General features: G+C 53.9%; 8 protein-coding genes across 8 annotated transcripts; 4 read left to right on the top strand and 4 right to left on the bottom strand.

Moving 5' to 3' along the window:
• Window positions 1-3,793: 3,793 nt before the first annotated feature.
• ACO1O0_001676 (SIP1 domain-containing protein) lies at window positions 3,794-5,348 on the top strand (the record flags this gene model as incomplete). The annotated part of the gene is made up of 2 exons (XM_083191159.1): window positions 3,794-4,038; window positions 4,139-5,348. 2 exons carry the CDS (start codon window positions 3,794-3,796, stop codon window positions 5,346-5,348), a joined length of 1,455 nt encoding a protein of 484 aa, XP_083052373.1.
• A 447-nt stretch (window positions 5,349-5,795) lies between these two features.
• Window positions 5,796-6,545, bottom strand: ACO1O0_001677 (ribonucleotide reductase inhibitor-domain-containing protein; the record flags this gene model as incomplete). Its single annotated transcript, XM_083191160.1, has 1 exon — window positions 5,796-6,545. The coding sequence occupies one exon, from the start codon at window positions 6,543-6,545 to the stop codon at window positions 5,796-5,798; it is 750 nt and encodes a 249-aa protein (XP_083052374.1).
• Window positions 6,546-8,564: 2,019 nt separating this feature from the next.
• rps27 (40S ribosomal protein eS27) lies at window positions 8,565-9,086 on the bottom strand (the record flags this gene model as incomplete). Its single annotated transcript, XM_083191161.1, has 3 exons — window positions 8,565-8,747; window positions 8,807-8,869; window positions 9,084-9,086. The coding sequence occupies 3 exons, from the start codon at window positions 9,084-9,086 to the stop codon at window positions 8,565-8,567; spliced, it is 249 nt and encodes an 82-aa protein (XP_083052375.1).
• A 479-nt stretch (window positions 9,087-9,565) lies between these two features.
• PLP2 (thioredoxin-like protein) lies at window positions 9,566-10,392 on the top strand (the record flags this gene model as incomplete). Its single annotated transcript, XM_083191162.1, has 2 exons — window positions 9,566-9,630; window positions 9,684-10,392. The coding sequence occupies 2 exons, from the start codon at window positions 9,566-9,568 to the stop codon at window positions 10,390-10,392; spliced, it is 774 nt and encodes a 257-aa protein (XP_083052376.1).
• Window positions 10,393-10,854: 462 nt separating this feature from the next.
• ACO1O0_001680 (leucine-rich repeat domain-containing protein) lies at window positions 10,855-12,489 on the top strand (the record flags this gene model as incomplete). The annotated part of the gene is made up of 1 exon (XM_083191163.1): window positions 10,855-12,489. One exon carries the CDS (start codon window positions 10,855-10,857, stop codon window positions 12,487-12,489), a length of 1,635 nt encoding a protein of 544 aa, XP_083052377.1.
• A 497-nt stretch (window positions 12,490-12,986) lies between these two features.
• On the top strand, window positions 12,987-14,384 carry ACO1O0_001681 (uncharacterized protein; the record flags this gene model as incomplete). Its single annotated transcript, XM_083191164.1, has 1 exon — window positions 12,987-14,384. The coding sequence occupies one exon, from the start codon at window positions 12,987-12,989 to the stop codon at window positions 14,382-14,384; it is 1,398 nt and encodes a 465-aa protein (XP_083052378.1).
• Window positions 14,385-14,669: 285 nt separating this feature from the next.
• Window positions 14,670-16,026, bottom strand: ACO1O0_001682 (uncharacterized protein; the record flags this gene model as incomplete). The annotated part of the gene is made up of 2 exons (XM_083191165.1): window positions 14,670-15,873; window positions 15,935-16,026. The coding sequence occupies 2 exons, from the start codon at window positions 16,024-16,026 to the stop codon at window positions 14,670-14,672; spliced, it is 1,296 nt and encodes a 431-aa protein (XP_083052379.1).
• An 897-nt stretch (window positions 16,027-16,923) lies between these two features.
• On the bottom strand, window positions 16,924-18,221 carry ACO1O0_001683 (RNA 3'-terminal phosphate cyclase-domain-containing protein; the record flags this gene model as incomplete). The annotated part of the gene is made up of 2 exons (XM_083191166.1): window positions 16,924-18,011; window positions 18,077-18,221. The coding sequence occupies 2 exons, from the start codon at window positions 18,219-18,221 to the stop codon at window positions 16,924-16,926; spliced, it is 1,233 nt and encodes a 410-aa protein (XP_083052380.1).
• Window positions 18,222-21,754: the final 3,533 nt, after the last annotated feature.

Raw genomic sequence — 21,754 nt, forward strand, 5'->3', positions numbered from 1 at the left:
ACATGCTGCTTCCCGGCTGCCAGCCGGTCCGTCCCTTCGAAACAGTGGAATGAATCCAATAGTTGGGCACCCTCCAATAGTGGGTACACAGGTGTGTTGGTCGTTTTTTCAGCGTTGTGTGAGAAGGAAAATGTAAGGCTGGTGATTGCAGGCAATCTTTGTATGATGATGTTTATTTGGAAGAGGATGGAGGGTGTAATGTTGTGGACAGTTGGTCGTGCTGCTTAATATACCTAGGCCGGAACACAAACTTCGAAAGAATAAACGCCGCCACCAAAACCCAAACTCAGCCCACGTGGATGGCCAGACCACAACAAGTGGCACAAAATGAGGTTAACTAGACCACATGTACCTGGATGGGCGTTGGGAACTCGTACCTTAGTCTAGTTGATTAGGGCAGATCAGGAAAGTTGAGGCAGGTAATGTCGAGGGCTGTTTCAAAGTTACTGCCCAGGCATAGCGTTACAAACATACCCCAGCTCAATAACTCCAGCGTCTGTGTCACGCAACACGCGCTGTAGCCTATAGCAATGGTCAATCTGGCACTGAAAGATTATGTGTATATACTCCGTATGCCAGTATGTATGATCAAAGATATTGAAATACTCTCGGATTACCCGTTGCACAGAGAATATTTTTGTATCTGGTTGTAAGACCCCTTTCTCCTACATTATAGGTTCGGCTGGTCGATATTTGAACTGGCCCCTATATGGCAGATCCCCTACCTACTACCTATCAGGGTGTCATATACATACTCCGCATCGACACCGGTGCCAAAAGTCCTCTTTTCCATCGGAGCTCGGCCACATAGGTGAGCTTCGCAAAGATCCTAGGAAGGACTTAGGAGAACAGAAGAAATAACGCTCCTCTTTCAACCTTCCACACAACCTTGATGTATATACATACCCCGGATTCCCAGTCGCAGCCAACTGAGTTCGCCATGCCAGAGCTCAACCCTGTCCGGTGCTCGGCACTGCGACGCATTTTGAGCAGTCTCACGGTTTCACGCCGGTACAAGATCGAGATGTCGACAGCGCTGATAAACCTGTTGCGGCGGCAGAGTAATTAGGATATTCCTCTGAAGTTTGCATTCATCCTCGAAGCCTTGCTTGAGGAAATTACTGACTCAGCTGACCGTGTATGATGAGGCCAGCAAGGTGCTCCCCTATTTGTACACAAACACTATGAAATGTGATACTGTGGTATCAAGACCAACACAAGCCTCGCAGAACCGAGGAAAGGCTAAATCCATCTCTATTCTATGCCTGTATATCACACAAAACATTAGACTAGTGGATTGGACTATAGCCCAAAAAGCGATAGATACTTTATTGCAGCTGCTAACTTTAGCTGATCATCACCGATCTCCGAACTCATACAACCTAGGTAGTAACTATGAGCTTTCCTTCCAAACCTATAATCAAGAAATTATCATATCTGATCGAAGGGTTAGTCATATTGTCGAGCCAAACAAGATAAATGAACTTATTGCAAGAGGTGATAATGCTCGAAAGGCCTGAGATGAGGGCACGAAGAAGCGCCCGGATGAGGAACAGGCGGCAAAAAAAGAAGAGGAAATAAAAACAAAAGCCACAGAACACTGGGACCGCTTCCCAAAGTTGTCATGCGAAGAGCATCTAATTACTATGGCAAAGCCACTTCCTAAAGGCTTATTCAGATAACTTCAAGTGGCCTAGGCAAAGTATCTAGATTTGCCTGGTACCTAAATAATAGATAGGTCTTCAATCTTACTGGAAATAATTACTTGATAGTTATGAACCTTTATATGGGGGCCTTAATACGTAAGTTATTGGTAGGAGGTTCTTAGATGCTTATCCTCTGGCTTAAATGGTGGTAGATCTATCGCCTTTAGGGGAGGCAAGGTGGTCACAAATCATCTATTACTCCCGTAGGCCACTTGGTGACATTACAGATTTTAACAGCGCCAACTGTCTCTATTCCTTTTGTGAAGATTCTGGCCATCGACCATAGTGTTGTACAACCAAAATGGGTATTCCATGGTAGCTTTATAATCCAATAGCTACCTAGTGCTAGTGACATTTAGTCTAAGCCCATTGTCCGCAACTTCTACCTACACACAGCCCTAGGGAGCCTCCTTGGAGAAGCGCTTATCTTGCTCCTTGTCGTTTCAATAATTCCGGACTTGGCGCATCTTGTGTTCAATAAACCTCTGCTTATCGCTCAACATCGCATCATCTAACATGGCCTCCCCTAAATGTTGTTCATGCAGAATCTGCCAGTAGTAGTCATCCACACTAAAGCTGCACCGTGAGGCAAGGTTAAACCAGAAACTCTGGCTATCCCACGAGTCTCTCATGTGGGCCGAGAGGCACGTTTCGTGAGACGATGATGACCTGCTCTCAACCCGCCCCATTGCGCGAATGAGTTGGTCTTTCCTTGGCTCGAAAAGGCGTAGTAATTCTTCCTTCTTTCCATCCCCCAGCCAGTCAGACGGGGGGTGGAGCAGTAGCCACCGTGGAACGTCGTGGGCAAACTGTGCCGGCATAGCGTTTGTAAACTCGAAATCGAAAATGCCAGTAATGCGTAGAGTCTTGGGTTCGAGGGCCTTAGGTCATCACAAAAGGGCCGGAAAGGTCCTGCATCGTCTACAGTGCCGTAAATAGGGACCAGTTTGGGAAAGCGGTGGCGCACGATAAACTGCGTCCCGGCAATGTCTTCATCGAAACCCGAAATATTGCGTTGCTCCCCAGCGTGGAACTGGAACATATGCGCGCATGCCGCGAAATGCTCGCTGGCGCGATCGAATTTTGCCTTGGTAGACAAATGCTTAGCAGAGCAACCACCGACGGTGACGATCTCGTTCATATCGTATGTCAAGGGTCGACTGGCAACCGACCACCCCCCAGATGCGGTGTCCTTTGAGATGGCTCTAATGTTCGTGAATGGGATGCGCGAGATTTCCAACATGAAGCCGGCAATTTGCTCGTAGATTACGTCGAGCGGTTCCTTATCGGCATCTGGGTCTAGAATGGTCGGTTTCATGTTTCGTCTCCCCAGTTGGTTTCGCTAGGAAACATCCCAAGTTTTCGCCTTCGACAAAATCAATAATGATGAACGGACCTAGTTCGAGCGGACTTTCTTCACGGGCCCCCCAGGAGTGCACACGCGGTATGGGAATACTAGTTTGCTCCCGCAGTAAGGCCATGCCCATGGCTTCATTCTTGACTTTTTCTTCCCTCCATAGATCATATACTTTCCCTAGATATGGGAAGCGAATGATGACGGTTTCACCGCTCTCCCCACGTTCCACCCTCAGACTGATCTTGAAAGAAACTCCAAGGGGGGACATATCTCGCAGTCCCATTCCACCCTAGGCAGCGGTCAACAAAGGACGCAACATCATCACACGCATCGAGGAGTCGACGAGCAAACGCTATTCGTTCGTCATCGGCCGTCTTCATAGCAATGTTGTCGTAGGGTGCCATCTTTGGGAGCTAATTGCCAACGCTAAATACAAGAGATTATGAATAAGATCGAGTGGAAGAGATGTCAGTAAGGAGAAGGATGGGAGGTTGGTGATACTATACGGGTAGCTGCCTATCTAAGGGGATGGGAGCAGCTGTTGGCACCAGTGGTTCCGCCAGCGGAAATGTTAGCGCGCGGACCTTGGACATTTTCCCAGCCCCAGGCATCAACGCCAACTCTCAACCTCAATCTGCGCCAACTCTCCCATTCAAATAAAGATCGCCTGCGCAGAGAAACCAACATTGAACAGTTGGCATCATTTTGAATATGCACACCCGGTAGCATCATGTCCTCCAAGCGCGACCACTCCGACCTCGACGACGGCGAAATCCCTGAGCCCGTCCCCAAACGCGTTAAGCAGCAGGCCCAGAGCTCCTCCAAGTCGCGCCAACACCAAAACTCAGGCATCGACCCAACATGGGGTCAGAAATATGTCTTTTCCAACTACCAGGATGCCACGACTATTCCCCCTGGCGAAGAGTCTGACTTTGAGGACGACGCCGACGCCATGGCGTACCTCATGTCCGTAAGGTAGGCCTACGCGCAAACCCCTCTCGTCTTCATGTTTCGCTGAACGAGTCTATTGCTTGAAGTGGCAGAACCACGTGCTGATGTGGTGAGTATTCAATAGACAAGAAGCCTACGGTATCCCTCATTTGCTCGTTGCACCCAAGGTCCAGATTGGACCACAGCTACCGGCTGATATCCAGGCCGGTGTGGATTTCAACGATGAAGCCGACAATAACGCCGACGATGATTACGCACCGATCGATCGCAGTATATACAACGATGGCGTCAGCGACCCCAGAGGCTGGTACGAAGACGGCGCATATATGGCCGCGCCCGACCCCGAGGAAGAGGATTACTACGACAGAGGCGAAGCATCGGAGGACGCCGGGGAAGCTTCGGAGAAGGCCATCCATGATGCCTACCTCGCCTCTCTTCTCGACCAGTACATCCACCTACGCAGCATCCTCAACACACCGCCACCATCAGATGCCCTCTCCCGCCTCCCGCGGTCCACCCCCGTCGACGCCGCCCCCTTTGGACGCAACTCGCCTACCACATCAATCTGGTCTCGTCGTCTCCGCCATTCAGACCCGCTACCCCTCCAGCTAGCCCTCATGTCCAAGGACTCGGTCCTACGCGTCCTTCGTGTGCTTCTCGGGGGCAAGTTCCTCCGCAGGGGGTACAATATTGAAGAGCGCACGAGTCGGTGGCTGTGGGCTCTGCTAGCCCGTCTACCAGACCGCGGAGAGCTCAACTATGCCGAGATTGGGTGGATCCGTGACCTGGGCCGGCGGGCAGTGCTGTTGGGGAGAAGCCTGGCGGAGATGGCGGCGCTGAGGGACGAGCTAGAGGAGGGTGCTCTAGGCGTCCATGAAGGTGTCGACAGGAGCAGCAGTGACGAGGACGTCGTTGCGGGCGAGGTGACCGGAGACCTCGAAGATGCTGAAAGTCCCTGGGATCAGACCAATGTGACGGCCCCCACATCTGACATTGCGCCCGACGAACTCAAGCCCCCTAAGAACCCAGAGCAGGAAGACGGCGAGATTGCAGATGATGACGAGGATGTTGCCATGGAGATTTCATCCAACACGTCGGTGGAGGAGGGCGAAGCACCAGACGACCAAGAGGACCTTGAGGGCGCCAAGGCACGACTCCTCTCCCAGCTCGATGCCTCTGCTGCCGAAGAGAAGCGCATCACCGCCGAGGAAGCCGCCAGAGAGCGCGCGCGGATGAACATGCGGGCGACTGTCAACATGATTCTTACGGTTGCGGGTGAGTTCTATGGGCAGCGGGATCTACTTGAATTTCGCGAGCCATTTGTAGGTATGTGAACCGGCCAGACTGTTAGCAAAAAGCGAGATTCCAAAGATTGGATATCGCATCAATGCGTGAACATTGTATAATGTTCCTATTGTATATGTAGGTATGGTGTTGTGTACTAGGTATCCTGTGGACAGTTGTTTTGCTATCTCACTTTTACAAACCCTTACCGATGTTCAGCGAGCCGTCAGCACTACGTAGGCACAAATAGTAAGAATACTACGGAGTAGCTTTGTCTAAGATGTCGCATTGTGCCTCGTTCAATTATGGAATATATCCATCATTCTCTAGGCGAAAATATATCAATCAACCAAAAATACAATGCTATCCGTGCCCTCTACAAGCTCATCCCTGAGTCTTGGGCCCTCTCATTGTCCGTAAACGCCTTGCCAAGGATCAACCCATACGATAACATGCCGCACTGTACATCTCTGCCGCCATCTCTTGCCTCATAACATCTAAGCCGTCGTGTCCATCTCTCTTCCCTCGCCGTACACCAGAAACTCTGCCTCCTCAAAGTCCCCATCGACCTCCATATTCTCCTGGTCGATGGGCTCCTTCATCGGAGACATTCCCATCCTCTTCGCTGCGCGGGATCGCGGGATGGCCATGACTCTAGCGTTACCGAAACCGCTGGGTGTGAGGGTCCGCGGACTAACATCCCCCTCGGTGGCCACCCAGGTCGACACAGGGTCGACAGTGTCCTCAGTGTCGTCTGTGAAGAAACGCTTGCGGGCATTTGCGTTCGAGTCCGTGCTGTCGGTAGACTCTTGAGAGAGGGTAAGCTCAGGGATGTCGTCTAGCCCTGGGACGTCATCGTCCTCCTCGGCATCGGTATGGACCTCGGGCTGGCTGCTCAGGCCACCGATACTGTTGATACCGCAGAACGGCAGCAGCTCCCTCGGTGCGGCGGCCCTTTGCGCAGTGGGTGGCAGAGCAGGCCTCGATGCCGTCGGCAGCGGGGTATTATCGGTCCAGAGCTTGAAGGCACTGGGCCCCACGACCTTGTATCCCTCGGGGACAGACTTGCGGACGCGCATGCCGACGGAGAGGAGGTTGGACTGGACATTCGCAGGGAGAGCGGGGGAGCAGACAGCCTCCGGTAACGGGTCTGCGGTAGGGCGGGTGTTGAAGAAGGAGGTGATCTGCCGCTGCGAGGGATCAGAGGCGGCGCCAGCAAAGGGGCGCTTGACTCGAGGGCTCGACATGGTGTTTCCGTAAAGCGCAGGGTGCTCTATGTTCGAGAGGCAGGTGTGAAGGTTCAGGTTGGTGGCCTGACAATTCGCAAGTTGTCGTTGGAATACTCGTACTCAAAAACGTGTCGTACTCGTATAACTTTCTTTTGTCTCGGGAACAGTGGGGTCCAATGGGCAGCGTCATCAATTGGCAGTGTTGCCAAGAACAGAACAAACGCAAACCCGAGACAGAGCAGTCAAAAATTTTAAATCGGTGGATTGGAGAGGATTCTGAGCACGGGAGATTAAAGCTTGGTTTTGGAGGTTGTTGAGGAGATGACGGTTGCGTCAGAGGTGAGGAAGGAGTGGAATAGGTTCAATGCGAGAGGCTGGGAAGCCAAGGGGGTATGCAAGAGCCTGCGGGAGGGACCTAAGTGGGGCTGGCCAGGACCCTTATGCGCGTTCCTGTCGCGCAGGTTTCGCGTAAAGCTGTTTCTTAGTCAGCATTACCACTTCAATCACCCAGTGACCGAGGTCAAGATTCAAATCAAGGTCAGTAAAGAGGCAATGCTTTCTTGAATATTTTGGCGAGGATCGCTTTCAATTGCCGGCAGGAACAAGATCAGGCTATCTCAAGGCCATAAACTGTCCCGACTACATGTGGTACTGTATACATTGCGTGCCCTACCCTGAAGCCAGCCACGGACTTGAGAACACCTTTTTCCGACACAGCAATAAGGTTTACCTAGACATGCTCTTTGCATGTGGTCCTAAAAGTCCAAGCACTGCATTACGTGTTTATCAACTGTTTGCACGTATCAGAAGGGCGCGCGACGTGAAAGGTCTGGCTGCTGTTGTAATCAGATAGTCTGACGTGTTACATGGAAGACATGTCCAATAAACTTGTAGAAAACCGTGACGTCTTTGATCACTGCACAACCTCGGCACAAAGCCATTGGATAGAATATCATAATTTCATATAACTATCAATCAAGTACCTAACTTCCATCAAATATCAGGACTGAAATACAGTGCTACCGAGAGCTCCTGGTTGGAACCAATAGGTAAGGTAGCCATGAGATCAGTGTTGCCTACCATGCTCCTAGTCCCCATCCCTGTTTAGAATTGTAAAGTGCTGATTTTTCAACATCCGAGGTAATCAAACTAGCAAAATTTGATGAGAGAGCTATCCTCGCTTTACCCTCACGGTATGCGGGGCTATCCTGGTTGACGGGTGTTGGGCGCTGGAGAAGCCATGGGCCGCGGGGTCCTGTGAGCTCGACTTGCATGGAAGCTGGAAGGTCTCGGGTTTCTGATGGCGTTACAATCCTCTGTTTCGGCTGAAGATTCATCCCATAGCACTGAGGGACATAGGTCCTTGCCTTCCAACTATTGCCTCATGCGTCCCGTGCGGGGAACTCCTTTCGGGGTGACTCAAAAGCGTGCCAGTGTGGTCTGAACGGGTGTAATGCATGCAGTTTCCCCATATCAGCTGACTGGCGGCTATTGATGTGTTGACTGTTGAATGCGAGTATGAGTCAAATTATCAGCCCTGGCAGCATCACACGAAGCCCAAATGACACATTCACGTTGGCCGCATGGACAGAAGAATCGTGGAAAAAATTGAATTTCGCAAAGCACAGTGCTCCAACCCTATCCACTGCACTCGGGTATGAGCGATCATCAACCAGCGTTTCCACGTCATTGCACCATCCCGGGTGCTCATGAAATGCCTTCTCCAGCTGTCCACCCCATGCAGTGCTTTTGTGTTCCTTCCTGCCTCCCGAGATTCGACTCTTTGGTACAAGACGCGTGACGGAAAAACAAGAAAAGCTCAAGTGCCATGCAAGATATCCGGAGACCCCAAACGCCCCTGTTTTGGGTGTTCCATCTTCTATCTGCAAACGAGATTGATTATGTTTCGCAAGGGCAGGTTGTCTATGCGCCCACGTCCATGTTGATGTTGTGTTGCAGATCCGAGATGACCACCGTGAGATTGAACCGTAAGAGTCGTGAGTACCCAAAGAAAGAAACTGCCACGCGAGTAGCAATTTACTTCCTGCGGAAAGAGCAGCCCTCGGTCAGACGGGCCTTGCCACCAGTGGGCTGGCACAGGACGGTGGTGCAGCCCTGGCAGATGACAACGGTCTGGGCGTGCGAGAAGACGGTGGTGATGGTGAAGCAGCCGGGGCACTTGACGTCCATGAAGAACGAGCGGGGGGCGGGCACAAGAGTCTGGTAAAAATTCATCAGATGCTGTCGTCGGCTAGCTCGTCTGGCTGCGATTATCGTACCTTGAGCTTGTGCTTCTTGGCCTCGGCCGCAGGGGACGGGTTCAGAAGATCAACGGCGAGAACCTGGACAGAACTTCATCAGCATTTGATCCAAAACATCCATATTGACCGGTCAAAATGATCGAAATCCGTGCCGCGATGATTTCCGTGGTAGAATTCCATCGAAACCGATGGATCCGCCTCGCTCAAAATTCCAAAATATCGTCGGTGTCTACCACGGTGTGTCTCGGGCGGGATTTGTCGTATCGGTCGGAAATTGAAGGCGTCTTTCGCTTACCATGGTGACTGATTGATTCGGGATAAAATTGGCTTCGAGTGTCGTGTTGCTTGACGGGTTCTGGCGACGAATCTTCTGGGTCGTGGGAGGAGGGCAGACGAAGAAAAGATTCGGTGGTCTCTGGGGGGGCACCTCGCTGCCTCTAGCTCGAAAATTCTGGCAAAAGTGGACTAGGTACCTAGCGTAGTAGGGTTTTGCTGCCCACTGGCACGTGAGTCAAGGCTGGCCCACTGTCTATTGGCTCTATATCTGTTGGTGGATCAACGACCCAACTCTGGGAGGAGCTTTGTGCCGTTATGCAGAGATGCCAAGACTGGTGGAGTATGTTGTGCATCTTATGCCAGGCAGCTCCGTCATCCTGCACTTGCTGCCTTGAGGGTTCTCCCAACCTCCAATGTCAAGTGTGGCGCTCATGATCTTGAAATCTTGCCTCTTCTTTCCGATACCTTCACACCTGGTAATTCTCCCTTGAATTAGTCAGCATGGCAGCGCCAGCAGACCAGCGCATCGCTGTCCCTGTAGATGACCCCGATGCGGATACCGAGTGGTATGTCTATTCTGCCCCTCTATCGCTGATGGCGGGGTTCTCATCGACATCAGGAACGACATTCTACGGAAACAAGGCGTCATCCCCGAGAAACCACCAAGTCCCACGCCTATGATTGAGGAGGCGATTCTTGAAGGGCGAAGATTAGCACACGAGAACCGGCTGGAGGGAAAAGACCTCGATGAACTTGACGAACTCGAGGATGACGAGGAAGAGGAGTTCCTAGAGCAGTACAGGAAAAAGCGCATGGCTGAGTTCAACGAGCTGCAGAAGAAGGCTGTCCATGGAAGCGTCTACCCTATTTCGAAGCCCGAGTACCAGCGCGAAGTCACCGATGCCTCCAGTAAAGGCCTCGTTTTTGTGCACCTGGCCTCTTCCATGGGTACAAACGTGGAGTCGAGGGTACTGTCGGAGCTGTGGCGCCAAGCGGCGCAGGAATACGGCGACATCAAGTTCTGCGAGATTAGAGCCAACCAGGCTATCGAGAACTACCCTGAACGCAACTGCCCAACCATTTTGGTATACAAGAATGGGGACATTGTCAAGCAGCTTGTCACTCTTGCCACAATTGGCGGAGTTCGAACCAATATGCTGAAGATTGACGACATGCTAGTTGAGGTCGGTGCGGTTCCCGATTCGGACATGAGAGTGGTGAAGAGGCGGCGCGCGGCGGAAGACGCAGAGGAGGAACGGTTAGCAGGGAAGACCATCAAGACGGGAACTGCAGGGCGAGATGATTCTGATGATAGCGATTGGGATTAAGCATGTTATTTCGTGACGATACACGACTGCCGCAAGGCCAATCGACTTTATGGCCTGTCCGCCTCGGTCTTGATCACCCGTTGCCCCTGATGGAGTGAACAATGTACAGGGATGGCTGGAAGGAATTGGAGGCTGAAGAATTTCAGATCGTCTGGACTTCACAAACTACATATCGAACACGGTCTTGCTGCGGAGCTGGGAGCAGCTGAGGGCTCCGGGGCAGCTGGTCCATGTGTTGGCTCGAGCGTGGTGGGGGGCGAGAGGCTGCCGCGAAATCCATGACGTGGGGCAGCTAGACCCTGGTTCGTGTATTTACATCTGTCGCGTGATCCCTACGCGTCTCCCACTTCGACTCTTACACCGCAGCCCGCGCAACGGCCAATCGACCGCTGGCGGGTTCAGCCAAAGAAGGGAGAACTGTTGATTAAGACACTTGCTGTAGAATCAGGTCTTACTCCAACCATGGCGTCGGAGGAGCCTTCTTTGCCCCGCCTCCCGGCTGTATCTTGGGACGAGCACTCGCAGAGCTTCTCCAACAACCCCAAGAAGCGCGGCCGCTTCCCCCCGCGACAAAGCGGCGCGTCAATATTGTCCTTCAACTCCAGCGACCCTGCAGTCTTCTCTAGTGACGATGATCCGGCGTTAGACAATTATGTGGAAGGGCGGCGGAAGAAGCGTTATGTTGGATCGTGGTTTCAACAACAACCCGCCTCGTCTGATTCAGCCTTCGGCGAGCCTGTCCCGCAGCCGAAAACCAAGCGGACGCTGGCCCGACAGCTGGACAGCGGTGTCTTTCTCGGAAGTGATGGCACCGAATGCGACGACATGTTGGAGTTGGAGATTCCACCAAGACTGCCTCAATTGGAGAGGGCGGTTGCGCCGCGAATGTCAGAATCCGAGTGCCTTCTTCAAGAAAGGATACAATTATGCCTGGAAAATGGCGATGAAACGATTGATTTCATGTCTATGGACCTGGAGGAACTGTCGAATGAGACTGTCATGCCACTTTCTCATCTCACATGCATCCCCCAGGTTACAAGAGACGTGGCCTTTGAACAGAAGGACCCAGAGCTCAAACTGTACCTGTCACAAAATCGCCTTTCTCGACTACCTGGCGCTCTCTTCGATCTTACACACCTCACTACCCTCAGCCTTCGTGGGAATCAGTTGCAGAAGCTCCCTCCAGCCATTGGAAAGCTCTGCAACTTGCAAGAGCTAAATATCTCACAAAACCGCCTGAGTTGGCTTCCTGTCGAGATCCTCAACCTCCTGAGTGTGGATTCCAAGCTCCGGACTTTGCTCCTGCACCCGAATCCCTTCTCGAAGCCCGACCAGGGTGATGAGATGTTCGAGACACTGGAGGATGATGACCCAGAGGTCCACGACGATCACGACCTAGACATGGAACCGGAAGAAGTTCCAGTCTGGCACATGGACGAAATCCCTGTGGAAATGCTGCCACGGATTATTAGTCGTCGACTGGCACGTTCTCCGCTTCAGGTTTCAGATTCGAGCGGACGAATCGTATCCCGCTTTAACCTTCCCTTGGAGCCGACCTCCCAACCGCTCGAAGTAGAAGCGGTGTACAAGAAGAAACTGACGTCTATCGGGGGCGAGTCCAACCCGTATTTAGATGTAGCCGAGGACAGTGAACGGTCCAAGGCGACTCGCGTTCCGAGTCTGCTAGAGACGGTAATGAGAACCTGCTACAGGAGTGAGTACCTTGGGGAGTTCAAAGGCTTCATACCCGATGAGCTGTCCAACCTCCGCCAGCTGTTCGATCGGGCGGTGCGCCAGAAGGAAGCGGGCGGCTTGACATGTTCCCGCTGCCGCAAGACCATGGTTGTGCCAGCTCTTGAGTGGATAGAGTGGCGGGAGGTGGATACCCTGACCAAATTTAGGAAGATCCGTGGGAAGTATCGCTTGGACCCGTTGAGTGAGGCCGAGGACGAGCTGGTTGTGCCGTTCCTCCATCGGGCTTGCTCCTGGCGCTGCGGGCCAGGAGAGGAGAACAGTGGTTGGGAGTTTCCTACGGGCTGCCAGGGGATGACAATAGGATACTGTCTTTACAATGGTCCTCCAGTGGCAGAGGAGTGAGGGTTTGGGAGAAGTATGTACAGGTATGGGCGGAGTCCTGGTATGGGTGTCGTTTGGCGGGCGGATATCTGTATTTTTGCGACTTCGTTCTAGCGATGCTCCAAACAGTGTATAAATGATTCGAACTTCAACAAAAGGAATTTTGAGAGGCCCGCTCTTCTTACGCTTTGTTCCATCAAAAATATTCTCTCGATGTCACTATCATCAATGTTGCTTGTGTTTGCTATGGCCCCACACATATGTTGCAGTTATCAATCGTGGGGGTCGCCTATCATCACCTGGTAACCGAGTCAGTCAGGTGCCACACGGCTGCCACCTTTTGCACCTCTCTCATCCATCACCGGCTACGGTATTCTGCCCTAAATCGTCCCAGCTACTCACGGCCCGCTCCGATTCTCCGCAGTTATCGACATGATTCAGCCATTATAGCCCCCGTTGCTACGCCGTCGCTATCTCGCCCCAATCTAAACAAACGCCGCCTCCCCCTGACCGTCGTCATGGCCACACCGACGGGATCACGCCCGGCTTCGCCCACGCCCTCACAATTACCGCCCGTCCCAGGCTCGCCCGTCTACTCGGTCGCCTCGACAGCCAACCCTCTATCATCGTTCAACCTCCCCTTACCGCCGCCGCCGCGCCCCTCCCATGCCGTCCTCACCGCCACCGACCTCGAGCGCTCGCAGGAAGCATACTCGGAGCTCGTCGCCTCCGCAAAGGCCTACCGCCTCGCTCTCGCCTCACTATCCACCGCGGCATCCACCTTTGGATCTGCCCTCGAATCATGTGCTCGCCTCAAGGAAGCCCGCGCCGAGCCTGTCGGCCCCTCCGCCGCAGCCAACATGTCAGCTAGCTACACCACCAAGGGCTCCTGCACGGCCGACACGCTCATGTCCGCCTCGGGTGTGCAGCACCTCATCGCCAACCACCAGCAGATCCTCTCCGAGACGGTGTACCGGTCCTTCGAGGTGCCACTGCTGGACGACCTGGACCAATGGCAGACGGTCATTGATGACGAGAAGGAGTCGTACCAGCAGCGCATGAAGGCCCAGACTAAGGAGATCAAGCGCCTCGAGAAGGAGGGCATGAAGCTGCACAAGCAGCGCAAGCGGGACGTGGCGCGCTTCCGCGCCCACCTCGTCGAGCTGACCAACAAGCTCGACGGCCTAACGTCGCTACATGCCGACCACGCGAGGACCCTGCTGCGCGAGAGCCAGGAGACGAGCGGGCGCATCGTGGATGCGAGCTGCAGCCTGGTCAGAGCCGAGGTGGACATATTCGAGAGCCTGGCACGCAAGGGGTGGAGCGGCGGCGGGCTGGACGACATCCTGGAGAAAGGGCGGGACCTGTTCGCGGCCGAGGATGCGGCGGCGGTGCACAGCGGCTCCGAGGCGGCCAAGCTCTTCTCCATCCTGCCGCCCAAGAGCATACTGGCGGACTCGGCGTCGGACCGGGGCCATAGGAGCGACAGCTTGATCATGGAGGCGAACCAGTACCAGCCTCTCACGGCCGTGGTCGAGTCCCATGCCGCGGCGGGCGACCCCGATAGCGTCATGTCCGCCGAGTTTAGCAAGCCGCGCAACGCACGACCCTTCTCTCCGCAGCCGATTAGGCGTATATCTACGGACGTCACGTACGACTCGCTCGGAGCCATGGCATCGTCGTCGAGGAGTGTGTTCGACGATGACATGGAGCGTTCAGAGCTCAGGATGCCGGCTATCGGAGGGGAGATTCGGGAAGAGGACGAGCATCAGCACGAGGTGGAGAATGGGGATAAGGATGAGGATAAGGACAAGGACAAGGACAAGGGGGAAGATGGTCCAGAGGCTGGAGAAAGCAAGTCCCCGGAGTTCATTACGGATGAGAGCTCGCCCGACTCCAATGGATGGGTGTCATAGGATATCGATGGAGGAATAGACGGGTTGCATAGTCTTAGCGTTCTTTTTTGTTGCGAATTATGCCTAGTGGCTCATTTGCATAGGGGTTGGTTGCCTCAATTGTATCGTCGTCATGTACAATTACGGTATACATATCTCATAGGGGCTGTGGCCTCAATCTACGAAACCAGTAATCTCACCCCGTAATACTCCCCAAACGCCGGTGCCATGATATGCCGGGAACCTGTACTCGATACATGCCCCTGCGCCAGTGCCCACCTCCCATAAACACACACTTTCCGTACATCAGTCATCCTTGTCGATGCTGCTTATGTCGCCCTTGAAAAGACCAAAAGTCACGTCGAGCCACCATATAATCTTCCAGTACAGGCTGGCGCGGTTCCAGTCGAACTCTCCCGTCTGCGTCCGTGGCACCTCGTTGCCGATGATGCTGCCTCCAAACCAGCTGAGAAAGGGAATCGCGGTCACAAATCGCTGCATGACCGACTGCTGAGGGCGAAGTGCCTGCTCAGCGGGGAGGAGGCGCGCGCGGCGTGCGGTGGGGATACGTCGGCAGAAGACATCATCCTCGATCTCAACAGGCTCGATGCCGGTCGATGTCGCTAGTGGCGTCTTGGTGGCCGTCGTCTCTGTGGCTGTCGCGCTGGAGAGTGTGCCCGTCTCGAGGGTCTGGCTGGATACCTGGGAGCTGGAAGGCGAGTTCTGATTGTCGATGAGCCGGCTGCGCCATGACGTGGGGCCGCTCGTGCTACCCCTCTTAGGTGTAGGTGTACCAAACGCCGCGGGCATGCTCTTTGAGCGCTCGTGGCCGCCATCGAATAGGGCATCGAGGTCCGGACACGCCTCATCCTTAGCGGGAGGCATTCCTCGGTAGGGTTCTGCGTAGACCAGGTGTCCCAGTATCCTCTGTGGGCTCGCGTAAACCGCTGTCTCTGCATCCTCCGAGCTCTCGAACGTGACCTTGACCCAGTGCTCGCCTGCATCCGCGCGATTCACCAAGGCGAGCTCGTCTCGAGACAGCGTCCTCCGACGTGTGAAGGCCGAGTCGCGCAGCTGAGACTTGTAGCGACGCTGGGAAGCAGGCGGTTCGCGGGGGTAGTCCTCGAGGACGGTGCCGGCGAGGGACTCAAAGTGGGCGATGGCAGCGTATTGCTGGGTCGTGGAGCGGTAGCCCCGTAGGATGACCTCGGTTGGCTGGGAGCGCTTCTGCTTCTGCGGCGCCTGTTGCTGCTGCTGTTGGGAGGACTGCTGTGATGACTGGGCCTCATCCTGCTGAGCCTGAGAATTGCCATTCTGTTGCGCCGAGGCGGTCGCCTGCTGGTTCGTCATCCAGTCGCCAAACAACTTGTCAGCGACGGCGAGGGTTGGGTTCTCGCGCCCGCGGGCGGGAGTGCCTGTGCGGGATCGCGAACGTCGCGTCGATTTGCCGAAGGAGCCGGATTCTGCAACGGCACGTCGTGAGCGAGTGCTGCCCGTAGGTCCGTCTGGCCTGGACATTTTGTCAGCTGGGAACGCGGCGGTGAACTGGTGTGGTGTTGATGGATCCATACTGGTTGAAGATCATGGCGTACGGCCTTTTAACGCCGTCTTCGCCAATGTAGCACTCATCATCGGGGACATTATGCAGAATGAGGGGCGCCATGGTGACTTGTCGGCAGTTTGGTCGTTGAAAACGTCCTTGTCTGCGCTGGTGGAATAAAGAATCAAAGCTCACATGCGCCGCAATTGGTAGGCCGCAGAATTTCTGGGATGCTGTCTTGGCTGGCTGCTAGGCAACGGGAGGGTCCTCCATAGTCCTCCGTGGCTTAGGGTTTCTCCGACGCCGATCACACCTACTCCGTACTACTTAGGTAGTTATCAAGCGCCTACCCTATGCCTGCTTGAACGTCCCCCAACCAAGTATCCTTCATCGAATCTGAACTTTTCCACTTGCGAATGCCCATGTATTCATTTAGAATTTGGTTTAGAACTCCCAAAATCCTTCAATTTGGCGCAAACTTCTTGATCAAACCGCCTTGACCGTCTGACTAGTCCAGGTCAGATATGCTGTTCGCGAGAAGGTAGATTCTTCGGTTATCACTAAAATCGTCACTGAGGAATTGTCATCTCTCCCCGGGAATTACCAAATAATGAATGCTCCTACAAGGAGCAGAAGCTCGGAGTTTCCCCTCTGCGCGTGTTAAGTACCTGAAGAGCCCAAGTTGCAGCAATTCATGTTTGAACAAACTCCCATCATTCCACGTGTCTATTAGGCGTTAGACAGGTTCATCGCACCCTTCAGTCGGTCAAAACCTCCCGGACTCAACTTATTGGTGAGCGAGGGCCCATCGGAGCAGGTCCAGATCCTTATCTGTACAAATGACACCTGCATTGAGAGCACCCTCCTCCATGGTGCGGGTTTTCTTCCCTGGGGATGCCAATGTCCTGCATTTCTATGACATATTTCAACTTTCCGATGCTCCAGATAGACCCTTGAAGGGACATGTCACTTTCGTCTGGAGAACAACCCGCACTCGCATAATAAGTCACATTTGATGCCTTATGCCACAGAAAACCCAATCCCCTTGACGACATCGCCCTTGTTGAAGAACTTCACTTGGGGCAGCAGCTCACTCGCAACCCATCGCACCGTCTGGGCGTGCATGTCTCCATGGCCAAATGGCTCGTGGGTCTTTTCCCTTCTCATGCCCGACTCGTCGATCTCAAGGTCTCCCAGCGCGTCGATCAGCTGCCCAATCGGTGGTGCCTCATTAGGGGAAGCCCCTCGGGGTAGCGAGGAGTACCCGGCGCCGAGAGCCTGGAAGACCACAACCTGGTCCTGGAGATGCTTGTCCACCTGTCCAGCGAGGGAGACCTCTTCGTAGAGGTCCTTGCAAACCTGCCTTGCGACCTTTTCGGCAAAGGCGCTGGGTGATTTGATCTTCTTGGGCATCGACAACAGCGTGTCCCGCCCCCAGCGGATGCCAGCTGCTGACGTCGCAACGAGGAGGATGTACCAGCGCGCCTCGCTCCCCGAGTCCTCGACTACTTTGAAGTGGACATCTGCATCCGGGAACAGCTCGCCAAGATTCTGGACAAGCACGTTCTGGAGCTCCTCGTGCGGTGATCCGCAGGTGATGATGCTGACATCCACACTCTTGACCTCGTACGAGCTCGGGTAGGAATATCGCTGCGGCCACCGGAACTGCAACGTCTGACCAGGCGCCAGCGGGTGGAATTTCAGCGAGATCTCTCCTCGACTGCTCTTTCCAAGGCTCCAGGCGCGGCTTCTCAGCTGCCTTTCCACGCGGATCCCGAATCGCTCCTCCAGTGTCGGTAGAAGAACCTGATCGAGGTACTCGAAGCTGAGCGAGAAGGACACATTTGTGCCGCCCGAGATATCGAGCACGATGGGCTCCAGACTTTCACTCCCCGCAAAGAGCAGAAACGGCATTATGGCCTGAAGGATGAGAAGCGTGCTGGCAGCCCCCGAGGCTGCGGAGATCTGCACGTGTCGCTGGGGGAGCTCCGTGGGGGGACGCTTGGGCGCGAATGTCAACGTCTTGGATCCCACACTGAGGCCTTCAGTCTCGGCGTCTGTCGCCTCGGCGAGCCACTGGATCGACGTGACGTGCTGGGCCTTGAGGCCTGGGATCGTCATGTGTTAGTTCTGCACGAGGACACACAGCCTTGGGAAGCGTTGGGCGGCCTACCCCCTCCACGAGCACCCTGACGGTTTCCTCTGATGTTTGTGATTTTAACGGGCTGGGATGTCAAGGCTGCAAGACCGACGGCTACACGGACTAATTGACCGCCACCCTCGCCTGTGCGGCCATCCAACTCGATTGGTTTCCGCATGGAGGGCGGTGATGGATTGGGTAAGTATGTGTCTATCAGGCGTACTGCGCAGGATGCTGGGTCTCAGGCGATCCGGTTCTTTATCGACAATTGCACAGTATAAAATGAAGCGGAGAAGATCGGTTGGGTAATGATCATTCTAGGTGAATCGGAGGCTATTGCTATTTTATTCTATCGCGAGGTTGCATGGTAGCTGCACAGCCTTCATGACTCACTCCGCCGAGGTCTCGGATCCCGAGATGTAATCATGCAGCCCTCACTTCGCATAACCCGCACATATATGCTGCGGCGGCAGTGATGGTGTCGTGAAACGTGACACAGAGCAAGGCGAACCAAGGAATTTCCTTCGAAAAGACTATATTGTCCTTAAACGGACTTCGTGGGAGCACAGGGCATACATTGGCTGCTAGTACCTAGTTTGGCACTATGTAATCGCTAGTCACTAATAATAGGTTGCCCAAGATACCTATACATTTATCTTCTAACAGAGTCTAAAGGACAACAGGATATTTCTCTATAATTCCTCCGAGATTGTGACAGAAGAACAGGGTATTTCAATATAGGTTATAGGAGAGTTCTGTAACAAAAGAAACAAAAGCGAGTGTGGCTAGACAATAGATAACTTCGCCCTCTGAGGAAGGAAAACCACGGCGAGAACCAGCAACCAACCGTGAGATTGTGCTTGTACTGGCAGTTTCCCTTCTTGAATCAAACAAGAAAAATACAGAGGATGAAGATTGTAGACGGGGTCCGTCGTCTCAATGACCACGCGGAAAGGCCCTGTGTAGTTGCTCTAGAGCTTGCCCAACCTCGTCGGCCCTATGCGCTCCACGGCCAAATACAGGCAGGCCCTCGATAAAGTCGGCAATGGGCTCGAAATGGGGAGTAGGTTCGTCGAAAGAGTGTTGTGGGCGCGCCTCTTGCTCCTGTCCGTGGTTTCGCAGGGGGAATTCGGCGCCCAGAGGGGACACAGGTCTGAGACTTGCGTTAGTCCTTGATTCCTTATTGGTGCGCTATAGGAGGACGGATAATACCCATCAATGGGACTTGTTGGAATCAGCAACGGCCAAGAGTCATAGTCATAGTGTTCGAACTCTTGGTCCGCTTGTGCGGATAGAGCTCCACTTGTAAAGTCCGTGGAGGCGGTCTTGGCCCCCATTGTCAAGCTTGGCTCTAGGCTACTGCATTCCGTTCCATGCGAGCCATTCTGGTCCGCAGTCGCGGGCGGACTAAGGTGAATAGCGGGATTCTCGCTGCCGGACGGTGAGGGAGTGATGGATGTGAGGATATCATCACTCCCGCCGGGACTTGGAGGTTGCTGATTCCCCACCCTTCCGGTCCCGGAATGATCAAACAAACTGCCGGAATAGGCGATAATGGGGGGTATATCTGGGAAATCACGTTCCAAGATCCGGATCTGGACATCTTCAGGGTGGTCCCCCGCCCCGGAGGGCGAAACGTTCATGTTGTCAGGGGGCATCCTGGTTGACGCAACGTGGTGCTCGGACGACAAGGAAAGATAAGAATGCATAATGGTGAGGATTTTGGAAGAAAAGGAGTGTATGTCCGCACAGCTGTAGAATTTTTAGAGAGGCTAATGAAGGATATTTAAAGGAATGTCGTGGTATGATGGAAGTAACGTGATACAGATCCCAGTAGTGGTGGTGACACAAGGCAAAGGAGCCCGAAGAATTTGTACCTAGTCCATATAATCACTATAGAATAGCTTGAAGATGTGCTTCAACAGTCGGGTACGTAGAAAGACACCAGGAAATCCGTATGGGGCTGTAAAGGTGGTGTGCCACGCGAGGCAACTGCCAAGGAAAGCAACGCCCGACAAAGCCTTCTCTTGGTTCCCATCTCGATAATGAAAGAGCGGTGGGGAGATATCGTCGGGTTGGAGAGTCGATGCGTTGACCGCTCCATTTTAGGGTGTACGGGATTCGCCCTTGATGCCTGACCCTGGCTCTGGACCTGCCTGGATACATGTAAGGCGACGATAGACGTGGTTGCCTCGCTCGAATATGTTTGGGAGAGCTGTCAAACGAGTGTTGCTAAAATGTTGCTAGTCGGCTCGGGGCGCTATGATTGTATGTATGGTGAGTTGGGCAATGAGGGTCGACGATAAAAGTTCTGCGATTATCGGTCAAGCGTAGTATACGTAAGTAAGGCTGAGGGAGTTAGAGCCGAGCCTACCGCGCTGATAGTCTCAACGGAACCACGTGTAAAGATCTAGTAAGGCTTTGACCAGAGTGGAAAATGATGGACGGGATTCTCACACCGGTTTTCACTTTTCAGAGAGTCACAAGGTCGGGATATCATGAAGATAATGTCGTGGAAAGAAATCGGAACTCCGGTAGGTGTGGAGAAGGTTGCTAGCTCCCCGCGTCCAGGGAGGCTGAAACGTGTCATGGGGTCTCCGAAGATCTGCTTGCTACGTGGACATGACGATAGCGAGCGGACAGGAGCAGGAGTAGGTCCTCGGTGACGATGAAGACTCGGAGGGGCGGAGAGGCAGAGAGGCGCAGAGGTAGGGAGACAGACTGACGGGAAAAGGGGGCTGAGTAAAGGGGATGGGGGAGAGAGCGCAGAGAGACGGCATAGAGACAACAGAGGGAACAGGCAGAAAAAGATGGAATATTAGATGGAAGAGAGCGAACAGACGGAGGCGAGGGATGGGAGGGAGGAGAGAGCAGAGAGAGGACAGGAGGGAACAGCCGATTGGGCTGGCAAGGCTTTGTGGAGAAGAGAGTTGGGTTTAAGGCCACATGCCAGCCCTAGGACCCTAACGCAGCTCTTAAAAGGATCTTGATCTGAAATGAGAGAAATGAGGACCCTGACGCATCTCGTGCTTTGATCGTGCATGTGGTAGGTGTCGGAGAGAAAGGAAAATACCAGAAACCTCAGAGTAGCATCTGGGGGCGGGTATGGGCGTTGCAAGTTGCGATTCCCGGTCCGCTGTCGTCCCGTCTCCTGGGCCCGACTCCTCGAGCTTCGAGGCAACCAACAATCAATTGTCCATACGTCAGGTATCAACGCATATTGACCGAGGCCTGGGAACAGAGGGGATTCCCGTCAAAATGGTTTCGTCAACCCATTTGCCCACGCATCCTTCTCTGAGCCCGTTGCCGAAAGGAAGCGCTCCCAGAGCTCCCCCGTCAATCCACCACACACCACACCTGGGATAATACCGATTCCCCATCCCTGGGCCAGTACTCCGTACTTCTCGCATGCGTCATTTTGTATGCGACTCTATGAACCTGGTGCGAACTTGGTACGGAAGAGCGCATCTCTGACCCTCAATGGGCGAATAGAACACCGTGGGAGGCGGGGGCGGGAGAGAAAGCACCCATGTCTCGAACGCGACCAACATACGTGACAAAGTGGAGAGCCGACCCTCTTTCCCCATCGGACGAACGATCAATGGCCGTCGTTGCAGAGTTCGGATGCACGAGACTGGCATCTTTCCTGCATGAGGGCGCCACGGCCCACGGGTGGTCATGGGACGGAAATACGGATGAGGAGCGACAGCG

Source organism: Amphichorda felina (genome assembly GCF_050947745.1).
Source record: "Amphichorda felina strain 45539 chromosome Unknown scaffold_2, whole genome shotgun sequence".
Lineage (NCBI taxonomy): Eukaryota > Fungi > Ascomycota > Sordariomycetes > Hypocreales > Bionectriaceae > Amphichorda > Amphichorda felina.